Source organism: Prionailurus viverrinus, unplaced genomic scaffold (genome assembly GCF_022837055.1).
Source record: "Prionailurus viverrinus isolate Anna unplaced genomic scaffold, UM_Priviv_1.0 scaffold_83, whole genome shotgun sequence".
NCBI lineage: Eukaryota > Metazoa > Chordata > Mammalia > Carnivora > Felidae > Prionailurus > Prionailurus viverrinus.
The window spans coordinates 204,404-219,676 of NW_025927645.1; the positions used below are offsets into that span (position 1 = coordinate 204,404).

General features: G+C 38.8%; 1 protein-coding gene across 1 annotated transcript; it reads left to right on the plus strand.

The window, feature by feature from the left end:
• The first annotated feature begins 3,901 nt into the window (after window positions 1–3,901).
• On the plus strand, window positions 3,902–11,425 carry LOC125159893 (zinc finger X-linked protein ZXDB-like). Its single transcript, XM_047848544.1, has one exon. The coding sequence runs from the start codon at window positions 3,902–3,904 to the stop codon at window positions 6,416–6,418; it is 2,517 nt and encodes an 838-aa protein (XP_047704500.1). The 3' UTR covers window positions 6,419–11,425.
• The last annotated feature ends 3,848 nt before the right edge of the window (window positions 11,426–15,273 follow it).

The window sequence follows — 15,273 nt, forward strand, 5'->3', positions numbered from 1 at the left end:
AATTTTTTAAGTATCTCTCCTTCAAAGTAGTAGGCACAATGTTATACTTTCTCAGTAGAAGACACTGGAGGGACATTGAAAGAGGAAGTGTCTCTCCTGTGATCTCTGGTTCTCAAGAGTGTGGATATGAGGATATCCTTACTGCTCTTCTCCAGGCATGAGCCAAGAACAACTGTCTTCACCAAATGTGCAATCCCAATGTGGCCTGGTGATCAGCTTTCTGTGGCCTTCTTCATAGGTACATCCTGTGATCCAAACCACCTGCCCACTGATTCCCTCTGCTTTCTCTCTCATGCCTGACCCCCTCACCCCTAACAACTACTCTTCTCTAGTCCCCCCAGTGCTGCATCCTCCAAACATCAAGGCCCTTCGGATCCTATATGTAGGACAGTTTTAGTTCCAGGCCTCCAACCCTACCAGCACCCCATTCCTACAATACCCCCATGCTGGCCACTAGCTGTGGCTCATCCACACTGATGTGCTCCACAAAGTAGCTTCCTGCAACTGGATACCAATTCTGACTTTGTAAACCAGCTCTGGCATCCCACAAAACAGCAAACTTCTCTGCCATCTAGTAGTTTTGCCCACACCTTCTCCAATGAGGTGTGAATTCCAGCTTTGGAGAGGGCCCCCCCCTCTAAATTTGTCTTTCTTTGGGCATTCTCTCTCATCCCCAGAATGCCATAGGAAATAATATATTCTATATATGATGCATTTTTCATAGTTTAATAATTCTTTATGTTAAACTTTATGTTTTTGTTAAACTTCCCTTATCCTTTGTGCACTTTCTATCCCTGCTTGGATTCAGATTGCTACAGAACACATCTACATAAAATATCATTCTTAGAATTACTAAGACCTTTCTCTTTGAGAGCTGCATCAAGTAAAGATATCCACTATCACTGAGAGAGAGAAGTATGGGATAAAAAAGGAACAAAATGCTTGGAAAGGAAGAAGTATGACCAGCATTATTTGCAGATGTTATGATTCTGTACCTTAAATCCTGCAAGTATTTACAGAAAAGTTGTTAGAATCAATAAAAGATTTTAGACATTTATAGTATTAAAAAATCAACATTCAAAAGCCATTTGCATTCTATTTACCAGCAACAAATTTAGAAAATGAAAATTTCAAAGACAGTATTTGCAAAATATGAAGTACCTAGGGTAAAATGTCTTCTTCTAGAAAAAGAATACAAATACTTTTAAAGAAGTTTTTTTTTAATTAAAAGGAAAGATAGACCATATCCATGAATCAAGCATTCAATGTTAAAAATAAGTCAAATCTGAAAGTTCAACACAATCTGGGGCACCTGGGTGGCTCAGTTGGTTAAGCATCTGACCCTTGATTTTAGCTCAGGTAGTGATTCTCCAGGTCATGGGATTGAGCCCCTCATCAGGCTCCATGCTGAGTATGAAGCTTGCTTGGGATTCTCTCTCCCTCTCTCTCTCTGCCCCTCCCCCGCTTTCTCTCTCTCTCTCTCTCTCTCTCTCTCTCTCTCTCTCTCTCTCAAAATAAATAAATAAATAAACATTGAAAAAAATAAAGAATGGGTGCCTGGGTATCTCAGTTGGTTGAGAGTCTGACTCCAGCTCAGGTCATAATTTCATGTTTTGTGAGTTTGAGCCCCAAGTCTGAGCTGACAGCTTGGAGCCTGGAGCCTGCTTCAGATTCTCTCTCTCTCTCTCTCTCTCTCTCTCTCTCTCTGCTCCTCCCTTGCTTGTGCTCTCTCTCTCTTTTTCTCAAAAATAAATAAACATTTAAAATAAATAAATAAATATTCAACATAATCTTAATTTGAATCCCCAAAGAGTTTTGGTATACATTTTTTCAGATGAGTTGATCACTTACACAGAATAAAAACAGCCAAATATAACCAAGACACTTTTGAAGAACAAGGAAGAATTGGCTGGCCTTATCCAAATATCAAGATTGGCTTTAGATTTGTAGTAATTAATACTGATATGTGGTATTTCAAATAGATATATTAATAGGGCCACAGTACTTACTAGAGGGCATAGAAACCAGCCCATACATAGGTAGATACTTGACACATGAGTCACTGCAATTCAGTTGGAAAGGAGCTGACTTTTCAGTAAGTGCTTACTTAGACAAATGGATATCCAAATTAAAACAAAAACAAAAACAAAAAGCAGAACCCTACTCAACACCATACACAAACATCACTTGCAGGTAGACTAAGACATACTGTGAAAGGCAAAACCATAAATATTTTAGAAGACAGTATAGAAAAAAATATTTTCACATCCCCAGTGCATGGATAGATTTCTTAAAACAGAAAAATCACAAACCTTAAGGAAAAGAATAATAAATTTTGACTGTATTATAACTAAGATCTTCTCACAAAGCAAAACATATACAAGTGAAAATAAAAGCAACAGAGGAAGGGAATTTTTTGGCCACACACATAACCACCAATGGACTGGTATTAAAAATACATAAAGAACTCATTAAATCAGTAAGTACAAGACTGAAAATAGAATAGAAAAATTCTGGAAATCCAAGATGTAGGTAAACAAGTGTAGCAGCAGGAACTGTCTATGCTACTGGTGAGATTGTACATTGGCACAACTACTGCATAAAACAATTTGGCATCACCTAGAAAAGCTGAGAATATTCACATCCTATATCCCAGTGATTCTATTTTTTGAGGTATATCCAAGAAATTTTACATATGTGTCCCATGAGACATGTCCAAGAATATTCACTGCAGCATTTTTCATAATAGTAGTCCAGGAATTTTCTCTCACTAAATTAATAAATCCAACTGATGAGGGAGCATGGGGCAAGCTGAAGGCAAAGTGCAGGCTAATAGCAGCCCCCAGCCAGGTGGAATATGTGTGATATTCCTTGGATACTCCTGGCTACCCAAGAACAAAGGAAAGTGGTTTAAGTGATTGCCATGGTGATGTGGGAAACTAAGGCAAATGAAAAATTAAATTCCTTTACTGCTTATAGCCCATTGACCAGTCCTTGAAACCCTCAGAGTGATGTCCCTCTAGGAGTGCAGTTACCTTGATGATTACACTTTGCTAAGGGAAAAAGAGAATCTTGACTTAACATTATCCTGACCACCTCCCGGCTGAGGAATCTGTAAGTCTACTTTAACATATAAAAATTCCTTTGGAAACTTCCTTTGTATCAACTGCCCCAAGATATAGGCTGGCAATCATACTACAAGCTTATGGCCCCATGATTTATATCTGAAGAGTCTCTTGACTGAGGTTTTACTAAACACTAATAAATAGCTTTTTCCTCAAGGTCCTGGAAACCTTGCTTCCAGGAGTCCTTAGAGACTTACTCTAACTCTAATCCTCTCCCAGCCTGAGGATATATTATCAGTTACCTTTCACCACCCTAGTGCAGCTCTTCCTGCCCATGAGTCCTATCCCCGTGCTTTAATAAAGTCACCTTTTTGCACCAAAGACATCTTCAAGAATTCTTTATTGGCCATCGGTCCGGAGCACCCCACCATCACCAGAAAACTTCATCACAACCAGCCAGCCACCCAATAAACAAATTTTAACACATGAAAATTACTTAGTACCATGCTTAGTACTGGGAGGGGCTGGGAGTGTTTATTTTGTTATATACAGTGATGTAAGAATTTAAGTTGCATTTAATAGATAGATTGCTAGGTATTCCAGTACCATTTACCGAATGAACTGTCATTTACTCATTATCTGGGAAGACCCTGATTTCCTACAAATATTGAATGCAGAACTTATTTATGTACACCAGGCTCTGCCTCTGGACTTTCTGTTCTGTTCCAGAGACCCAGTACCAGAATATTTAAATCACTGTGTCGTTAAACACGTTTTAATATCTGATAGGGCCAGTTTCTGCGCACTGCACATTTTTTTTTTTCCCTTTCAGGAACATGTTCAGGCCCGCGGCAGGGGGCGGGGTCGCTCCTCCTCCTCTGCTCTGGTTCCCGCGGAGCCTCCCGGACGCTGAGATGGAAAGCCCAAGGCTGCTCCCGGCTACCGGGACGCGACAGAGCGGCGGTGCTGGCATCCCTGCGGGCGGCAGCCGGGTCCACGGAGGCCCTGACCCGTGGGCTGGCCAGGTCCCCGCGCGCCGACTCGTGCTGCTCCGGGGCCTCCAAGATGGCGGGCCCGAGAGGGAGTGCGAGGAGGCCCGCGCGGCCTCACAGGGCTCAGGCCCCAGCCCGTTGGCGCCCAGGCCAGATTACGCTGGCGGCGGTGGCGACAGCGGCGACGGCGATGACTTTTTCCTGGTGCTGCTGGACCCAGTGGGTGGTGATGTGGAGACCTCGGAAGCCCGCCAGGCCTCAGGGCCTGTAGGAAGGGAGGAGGCCCAGTCTGGCCCACAGCTCCAGAAGGGTGAGAGTGGCGGGAACCCACTTGGGCGACCGGCGCTAGGCCCCCACTGCCAGTCTGCGGTCCCCGCCCCACCCCCGGCCCAAGCCCCAGCCCCGGTCCCCGCTCCAGGCCTGGGACCCGCCATGGCCTTCGCGAGCACTATCACCATCCACAACCAAAACCTGCTTTTGCGCTTTGAGAATGGTGTCCTCACCCTTGCCACGCCCCCGCCGCCAGCCTGGGAGCCTGGGGTCGCGCCTGCCCCTCAGCCCGGGGGTCTGATGGCTCACCAAGCGGGGATCCCACACGCAGCGCAGCCCAGCGACTGCCCCGAGCTGCCGCCCGACCTCCTGCTGGCCGAACCGGCTGAACCGGCGCCTGCCCCGGCGCCTGAGGAGGAGGCAGAGAGCCAGCTCGCAGCAGCCGAGAGCCCCCGCAGGCCGCTGGGCCCGGGCCCGGGGGTGGTGCTGTACCTGTGTCCCGAGGCCCAGTGCGGACAAACCTTTGCCAAGAAGCACCAGCTGAAGGTGCACCTGCTGACTCACAGCAGCAGCCAGGGCCAGCGGCCCTTCAAGTGCCCCCTGGGCGGCTGCGGCTGGACTTTCACCACCTCCTACAAGCTCAAGAGGCACCTGCAGTCTCACGACAAACTTCGGCCCTTTGGCTGCCCTGCGGAGGGCTGTGGCAAGAGCTTCACCACAGTGTATAACCTTAAGGCACACATGAAGGGCCATGAGCAGGAGAACTCATTCAAGTGCGAAGTGTGCGAGGAGAGCTTCCCTACACAGGCCAAACTCAGCGCCCACCAACGCAGCCATTTCGAGCCCGAGAGGCCCTATCAGTGCGCGTTTTCCGGCTGCAAGAAGACGTTTATCACAGTGAGTGCCCTGTTTTCCCACAACCGTGCCCACTTCAGGGAACAGGAACTCTTCTCCTGCTCTTTTCCTGGATGCAGCAAACAGTACGACAAGGCTTGTCGCCTGAAAATTCACCTGCGGAGCCACACAGGTGAGAGACCTTTCCTTTGTGACTTTGACGGCTGTGGCTGGAACTTCACCAGCATGTCCAAACTCTTAAGGCACAAAAGGAAGCACGATGATGACCGGAGGTTCATGTGTCCTGTGGAAGGCTGTGGGAAATCTTTCACGAGGGCCGAGCACCTGAAAGGCCACAGCATAACCCACCTGGGCACAAAGCCTTTTGTGTGCCCTGTGGAAGGCTGCTGTGCCAGGTTCTCTGCTCGCAGTAGTCTCTACATTCACTCCAAGAAACACTTGCAGGATGTGGACACTTGGAAAAGCCGTTGCCCAGTCTCTACTTGTAATAAACTTTTCACATCCAAGCACAGCATGAAGACCCACATGGCCAAAAGGCACAACCTCAGCCAGGATCTCTTAGCTCAGCTGGAAGCTGCAAATTCTCTTACACCCAGCAGTGAACTTACCAGCCAGGGACAGAGTGATCTCAATGATGCAGAGCTAGTGTCTCTCTTCTCTGATGTGCCTGGCAGTAGTTCTGCTGCAGTGTTGGACACAGCACTGGTGAACTCTGGAATCTTGACTATTGATGTGGCTTCTGTGAGTTCAACTCTGGCAGGGAACCTCCCTGCTAATAATAATAATTCCTTAGGGCAGGCTGTGGACCCTCGGACCTTGATGGCCACCAGTGACCTTCCCCAAAGTCTGGATACCTCTCTCTTTTTTGGAACAACAGCCTCTGGTTTTCAGCAGGGTCCCTTAGATATGGATGATGCCTCAAGTCTAAGTGTGGGGCCATTGGCATCTCTGGGCCCTTTGGCTATGAAAAACTCGAGTCAAGAACCCCAAGCTTTGACGCCCAGCAGCAAGCTAACAGTGGACACAGATGCTCTGACTCCTTCCAGCACCCTTTGTGAAAACAGTGTCTCAGAACTACTGACGCCAACCAAAGCAGAATGGAATGTACATCCTGACTCTGACTTCTTTGGACAGGAGGAAGAAACCCAGTTTGGATTTTCCAATCCAGCAGGAAACCATGGTTCTCAGAAAGAAACAGATCTTATCACAGTGACTGGCAGCTCATTTTTGGTATGAACTATTAATTCCTTGCCACATGGCTTACTTTTGTTAATTACACTCAATTTTAAGGATATTCTGGACTAAATGTTTAAATGAAGCCCTTTCTAACAGATTTGGAAAGGAACAAATCCCGAGGCTATAAGTTGGGAAATTTAAATTCTGATCTTGACTCTGGAACTGACAAGTTGTGTGACCCTGAGCAAGTCACTTAACCAATCTGAGCCTTAACTTGCTTATTTATAAAATGAGGTGGTTTGAATAGATTATTTCTAAGATTTTTCAACTGTGTATTTTCATGATTTTGTGCTCTTTCGATTGCATGTGCTTCTAATGTAATGAAAATGCATTGAGAGTTAATGATCAAAGAATGTGAACTGGCATTTAACTTTAAAATTTCAAGGGAAATTTTACAGAATGTCAGAATATTTCTAAAATCTAGTGATAGAGCTTAAAAAAAGAAACCTAAAAATATGGGTTGGTTCTTTTTACCTCCTCACCCTTCTAGTTTCTTTTTCTCTCTTTTTCTTTCTTTCTTTCTTTCTTTCTTTCTCTCTCTTTTTTTTTGTGGAAGGTTATGTTGTGGCAGAGCTTTGATAAGACTCAGACCCAGAAATTTTGACTTTGTGGTGTTGAGTAAGTGGCCTTAAGTAAGTCATTTAGCATCACTAAACCTCAGTTCCCTGCTGTAAAATGGTCATTGTAATGTATACCTACCTGATAATGCATTTTAGACTTATTTTTCTATCCCAGGAGTTAGTTTTGGGGGGGAAATGTTCTGTGTTTTGGCATGCTTTGGTGAATCTTTATCACTTTTCCTGCCCCTCTAGTTCCTTCCTAAAAGAGAAATTAGCATAATTCAATGACAGGTGTGCAGGCAGTAAAGGTTTATGAACAATAAGAAGCAGGAAATGGAATATCTTTCTTCCACAGATTCAGAAGGATTTTTCTCTATACAATTCTTATGTAATGTTGCCTCCAGGTCCATTTGTCTGAATTACAGTATCTTTGCTCTGCATTCAAAGCCAGCCCATGGAGTGAATATATAGAGCCTGTGATTCCAAGAAAATCTGGGAACAGATCAGAGTGACATTTTCTCCCTCTGTGTCCCAGAGAGCAGTTTGCTTGCCTTCTTCCTGAGTTGGAATGAGAGGTTCATTTGCATTTTGAGTAAATATAATCAGTCTTACATGAGTATAGCATTTTAAAGTTTATGCAGCACTTTCACAACTTATATTTGAGCCTCACAATATTGTGAGATAGTTGGAACAAAGTTTTAACTATAATTCATATTAAAATTTACCTAACTCACATTGAAAGTGAATTATATATATATATATATATATATATATATATATATACATATATCAACTCCCATGTTATTCTTCTGAGTTTCATTTGTTTATAACTACTTTTTCTGTTCTACCTTAATTGATGTCTGTTCCTTTCTGCCAGCTCTACTCTCTCTCCAACCTCTTCTCTAACAAGTGCATGTAGTTCCTTGCCATGATCTCTTCTTTTAAAATTTTAATTAGATGGGTCATTTTCATGGTCACCATATCTCAGCCATTCCCGCCCATTTTTCAGTCACAATATTTACTGCAGGTCTGAATGTCTACTAAGAAATTATAGTGTGTTTCTATATAAATCAAATGATAAGAAGATATTTTTATGTAAGGTTTTTGTGAGACATGTTCTTTTACTTTTCTGTGTTTTTTCACCATGTTGTTCTGCTAGCAAACACTATTAGTTGCCCTGAAACATTCTAACCCAGTACTACTTGCATGTAGATGTTTGTGGATGACAAGTATAGCACTTTGGCAGTGCACTTTATAATTTGCCACTTTGAAATGCAACTGTATTATCTTTCTGGTTTTTAAATTGGTTGTGCCCATTCAGTGAAAAAGCAAAAAGTATATACATAAATTTGTAATTCAAAGAAGTGGTCAGAGTATGATTGTTTCTAACCATTTAACAGTTCTCCCTCAGCACTTTGGAAGGATTTTAAGCCCATTTTGGCAATGCATTGTCATTAGTTAAGTCCTCTTAAACAGATTTTTCTTCTTTTCCTACAGATAGGAATGTAGAGGCCTGATGTAAACATGCTAGGTGTAGGCATCTGTTAAGATATGTAAACAAAAGCATGTTTTAAAATTATTTCACTTCGTTTCTTTAATCCCTCAATACTCTGTCCCTTTATTAAAAACTATTCTGTGGAATTTTTAAAGGACAAATTTTACGTTTCTTGAAGATAAATAATCTTATAATTGTTTGTAGGGTCACACAGTTTCCTTCAATCTATTTGTTCAAAAGATTACTCTTTCAATATCATTTTCCCAGCATCATGGTGAAAACGGCATGACATTACAGTTAGAAGTACGACTACCAACACAATGGCTATTTCTGTTAGTGTTGGCATAAAGATGCCATTTAAAAAAAATAATGGGACATAATTCAATGTTCTCTCATTTGCTTTACTTGACTCTTCAGTACTTGGTTTATGAAAATTTTGCCAATTGAAAAAACAGTAACAAAATGCTTTTCAGAAAGGTTTACATTTAGGGGACTCTCCAATTGAAAAAATAGTAACAAAATGCTTTTCAGAAAAGTTTACATCTAGGGGACTCTGTTGAACGTGTTCATCATGAGTTAAAATATGTTAATCTTGACATTTTTACTATTATTTCATTATGGTATTACATAATTGAAAGTCTTTAGTAGAAGTGAAACTCCACAGAATATGAGGATCACTTTTCTTTTTGGATTAAGTCTTCATATTCCCATCCAGGAAAAGTTAAGAGAAGAATTTGGTATAATGGTATTTATGACTATTCCTTGATTCCAGATAAAACATTGATTAACTCCCTTTTTGGGAATACTCATAATCCCTTAGTAATTATTGATACCAAACAGATCCACTTGATGCTCACTCAAAATAAGTGATAATTAAAATATAAGGCTGAGCTGAAATTTGTGTGTATATATAGCTTTTGAACAAAGGATTTTCTTAGCAATTAAAAAAAAATTAAATGTGTGGGGGACTTATAGAACAGATTAAGCTCTGTGTCAGAACACAACTACATCTAAAAAGCAAAGCACATGCTACAAATGAATTTTTATATTTGTCAAATCTCTATTGACAGGGCCTTTGGTAACAGTTTTTAAACTGGGGATCTCATTGTATATTTCAAGTTAACTTAAGGACTACATACAACATACAAGGTAGAGTACTAGGAATATTGATAAGAGGAGTAAAATGTAAGCCACATCTTAATTTTGGAGAGGGCGTGAGAACTCACATAATAAACATGTCACAACTAAACAATACCAGGAAGCATCATTTCAGAAACCAAATTAATGGCTTGGAGGAAAAGAAGGGGCAGTAGCTATGCTTTAATGGATGGTTAGATTTAGTTATGTTGAGAAGAGAGCAGATGAATTCTAGCCAGGGAGAAAAACCCAGGAAAGAATGTGAAATGAAATAGGCTACACAACACTGGGAAAGACCATCTAGTTGACATGCAGGGCTCATGTTTGGTAAGTTCTGGGTAGTAGGGTTAGACTACCAGTATGGAGCCTAACTCTAAGAGCTGTGAAATCAGTCATAGCAGATAGGACTTTATTCTGGACATGGTTTAGAGCCAGTGAAGATATTTAAGAAGGGAAGTCAAATGATAAACATATAGAAAGTTTAATATAGTAGAAATATGCAATGTGGATTTGATGGGGGGATATAAGATCATGTAAGAGTTTATTGTAAAATAATTTCAGGGTGCTGTGATAAGGACTTGGAAGTGGAATCATGGCAGGAAGTGAGAGATATTGGAGATATTTCCAAGTTGAGGTAACAGATATAACTTGGTGACTCACTGAATAAATGAGACATCAATCAGAAAAAGAAAGCAAGAGCAGAAATGACTCTAAGGATTTCTTGGAGGCTCTACAAATTACATTTTATTAGTCATGAACAAGAAGGGTTGAAATCTTTCAGGAGTACATATGAAAAGACAATTAGGGCATGTTTAATTCATGAAGAAGTGATAGATCATAGTTACTTACTATACTGTAAACTGTACATATTGTGGATTATGCACAGTATTAGGCAGTGGGGGCCATTTCATTTTCCTTGGCTCCTTCAAATATTCTCAGATTCACATTTAATGTTTATATTTTTGTTTGCCTTTGAGTATTTACAGTCCTCTTCAACTTTGCATCAAAATGAGCCTCTTCAACTCTGCATCAAAATGAGCATACTGTCTTCACTACTTTGGATATTTAACAAATATTTTATGTGGTATTTAGTAATATAATAAATAATTTCTCCATAATTTAGGAGATGCTGTTTAGTCATCGATTTTGATAACTCCTCAATAGAAACCTTGTTAAAGTTTTACCTGTATTGTTCTCAGATTGCAAGAGACAGGGCTAGGGTTATCTAAAACTAACTTCCATGTGATCTTTGGGGCTCCTTACTCAATTCCCTGTGCCATTGACTGATATGGTGTGAGAACTCAGTCACAAGAATCATATTCTCTGTTATCCATATACCCTAACATAGGTTGTCCTTTTTATTGTTACCCTTACCACTAATGGTGATAACTCAGAAGGAATGGGGTCCAAGGAAAAAGTGAGAGTAAATAAATAGCACAAATAACTACTCAGTGATTACATTTTTTGATGGTGAATTTTCTATCATACATTTTCAACAGAACACTTCATTTCATTCTAGTTTTCTATTGATATTTATGGACCTGGAAGACACATTTCTGTCACTTGGCCCACGAAAAATAATCCAGTATTTTAAACTAAACAGACAATGACTCTTTTTTTTCTTTTTACATAATATCACTTTTTAAAATATTTTATTTCTATGATTAAAAGTAAGCCTCCACAAGTCTCCTACCACCAGACACATTAATCACATTTTGTTGTATTTCTTTGATCCATGTTTATTGTTTTCAACATAAATATTAATAAAGGTAAATAAGAAAAGGAGAGAAAAAATAAGACATTTAAAAAATAATTGTGGGACACCTCTGTGGCTCAGTTGGTTAAATGTCTGACTATTGATTTTGCCTCAGGTTGTGATCTCACAGCTCTTGGGAACAAGCCTGTATTGGACTCTGCGTTGATGGCACGTAGCCTACTTGGGATTCTCTCTTTTCCCCTCTCTCTGCTCCTCCCCTGCTCGCATGCATGTGTACACTCTCTCTTTAAAAAAAAAAAATTAGTTGAGGGGCGCCTGGGTTAGTTTGTTAACCGGCCAATTTAGGCTCAGGTCATGATCTCCCGGTTCATGGGTTCAAGCCTCGAATACTCTGTGCTGTCAGCACAGAGCCTGGAGCCTGCTATGGGTTCTGTGTCTCCCTCTCTTCCTACCTCTCCGCTGCTCATGCTGTCTCTCTAAATAAACATTAAAAAATTTTAAAAAGAAAAAAAGTTAGTTGAAATAATCCTTACTGCAGAGAGTAGTCGATGATTCTTAAGAACACTAATAAGGTGTGAATCTCTTAGTAATATCTCTATTTGTTACCAGCTTATTAAGCATCTGACAATTATTGAGTGCTTATTTTGTGTGAAACACTATGAATTATAACACAAAAGTATACTTAATTCATTCAAACAAGTATTTTTGAGCACATATTTGACAAATTCTGTCCTTGTGCTCACATTATGTTATAGACAAAAAAAATTAAAAAATAATCAATCTCTAAATGGTTACATTTTGGAATAATACGGATTTAAATAGAATAGCAGTTGTCATTCCCAGAGTATGGGTTGTAGTGATGAGGAAAAACTCAAAGCACCGATTATCAAAAGCTATTTCAAGAAATTCTAAGAATCTAAAATTTAATCTGGGATGCAGCAATTAGAGTAAACTATCCTAAATTAAAATTTACACAGAATTTTGAATGGTAGCTTAAATAAAAATCCTTTCGGAAATAAATTTTTAATTTTGCTTTATTTTTAGTTATTCTAGATTAGAATCCTGGACGTGGGAAGTGTTCACACACACATAAACACACACTCACACACACATACACACATACATTCATGCATACATATATATATCTGAAAGTGATATTTTGAAACTATATAAGATGTATTATTTTCAAATGAGAAAACTAGCATGTAAATAGTATTAAGCTAAATAAAATTCCCTCATATTAGACACAAAAGAAAACAATATTCTGAAACAAAAAATCCACAGGCTTTAATTAGGAAGTAATTATTTCTTTGGGATAAAATAAAAAATTTATTAATATTTATCAGGACCTATTTCCCTTTCCCATTTATGCTGCAGTAAGTCTGAGATTCCATTATGCTGGATGTGGAAGAAAGTAGCTGGTCACATGTCTGTTTATGAGGAAATCAACCTAAATAGTGAGCTGAAATGGAAATTCCACAGGCAATGACTCAGTGAATAGAGCAGCAGTTTATTCTAGGCTAGTTCCAATTTTAGAATATGTGCTGCTGGATGGAATGAGTATTTTTTTTCCTCTCAATGAATGTTGGCATTCTAGTTGATGCCAAACTTAGCACTTGGTGTTTCTAAGAAATTCAACATTTTTCCTCATAATACTACCTTATGTTTCTGTGCTTCTTAGAGCCAATTATTACTTTATTGTTAATTATCAAAAGTATCAATAAGAAGTGTATCAGATGCCATGATATACTAAGAGATAAAAGAGATAAGTCATATATTTTATTGTCTCACTTCTCAAAGTGTTCTTGATTAGGTAAAACTTGTTTTTCTCTATTTGTTATTTAAGGACTTTCCTACTTGGGTATGTTACTGTTGTTTATGTACTTAGAAAGCAATAGGACTTGGGAACATTGTTAAAATAAGTGATTATAATTATAATGAGAAATTTGGCTCTGTTGAAAGTGCAGAAATCTAGGCTAGCTCTACTATTTTCCTGGATAACAGAGTTTATGGGAAGGAATGCAGGAAATTCATCAGGGAAAAAAAAGAAATTCATTTGTTACTAAATCAGATTTTGTACTTAACAATTTTGCTGATTAATCTAGCATATTTTAGAGCATATTATAGTCCATTTAGAAGACTATCTACAACGCTGAGTCTTTAGATGAGACCCTAAAAATTTGGTTGACTTTTATTAAATTCAAATTTGATAATAGGCATTGATAGTCCTTTTCACTGATTAGATCTACTGAGTATTGTAAAAACTCATTGCATAGGATTTTTTTTTTTGCATAGTGATTCTGATTGCCCTTCAAGACCTTAGATCTCTTTTGGGGCAAAAATACTTCAAAGATAAAATGGTACCTGGATTTACAAAAATCATGGAAGATTCATCCCAAAATGGGAATGAGAAAATAAAATTGAAACAACAGAAAAAGAGGTTAATTTTGTTCTATAGCCAAGTGCTTTGGCTTTTCCTAAGTGTCTTTGATTGACAGTTATCTGGATAAAAGCACAATGGCAATTTTAGAATATGCCCAGTATTTTACAATATAAGTTAGTAATATGAAAATTTCAAATAGATGTTATTGCAACATTGGTCATCTGTCTAATACCATCTGGCTTTCAGAAGTTTCATGAAGATAGTAAAAGTGAAAAGGTTTCCAAACTTAGGCCCTGCCTCTGAAATGTCCAAATGTGCTCAAATTAGATTCCATTGATTATTTCATATGACAGATAATTTTGGTAGTTGGTGCTTTTAACTATTTCTACTTCAAATATTCTTTGAAGTGTATTGTTAGTTTTTAGGGAGTTCAGTTTTATGGAGTTTTTTTTGAAAATTATATATTGAATACTAACTTTTTATCAGATATGTCATTTGCAAATATCTTCTCCCATGCCATAGGTTGCATTTTAGTTTAGGTGATTGTTGCCTTCCCTTTACAGAAGGTTGTTATCTTGACAAAGTCCCAGTAGTTTATATTTACTTTTGCTTCCCTTGCCTCAGGAGACATACAAAGAAGTTGCTATGGCCTATATAAAACAAGTTATTCCCTGGATTCTCTTCTAGAATTTTTATGATTTAAGGTTTCACATTTTAGGTTTTAATCCATTTTCAATTTATTTTTTTTGTGTGTGTATTGTGTAAGAAAGTGGTCCAATTTCATTCTTTTGTATGTTGCTGTCATTTTCCCAACATTTGTTGAAGAGACTTTTTCTAATTGGATATTCTTATCTGATTTCTTGAAGATTAATTGACCATATAGTTATGGGTTTATTTCTGGATTTTCTGCTCTTTTTCTTTGATCTATGTGTCTGTTTTTGTGCCAGTACCATATTGTTTTGATCATGAAGCTTTGTAATATAACTTGAAGTCCAGAATTGTGATGCCTGTAGCTTTACTTTTCTTTTTAAAGGTTGCTTTGGCTACTCAGGGTCTTTTGTAATTCCATACAAATTTAAAATTATTTGTTCTATGTCTCTGAAAAATGCTGTTGGTATTTTGATAGGAATTGCATTAAAAGTTTAGATTGCTTTGGGTAGTATAGACATTTGAACAATATTTGTTCTTCCAATCCAGGAGCATGGGATGTCTTTCCATTCCTGTGTTTCATCTTCAATTTCTTTCATTAGTGTTTTACAATTTTCAAAGTACAGGATTTTCATGTCTTTGGTTAGGTTATTCCTAAGTGTCTTATTACTTTTGTGCAATTGAAAATGGGATTGATTCCTTAATTTCTCTTTCTGATGCTTCATTAGTGGTGTATAGAAATGAAACAGATTTCTGTATGTTGATTTTGTACCCAGCAAGTTTACTGAATTCAGTTTATCAGTTCTAGCACTTTTTTGATGGTGTCTTTCATGTGTTCCATTTAGAGTGTCATGTCATTTGCAAATACTGAAAATTTGACTTATTCCTTACCAACTTTGCCTTTTATTTCTTTTT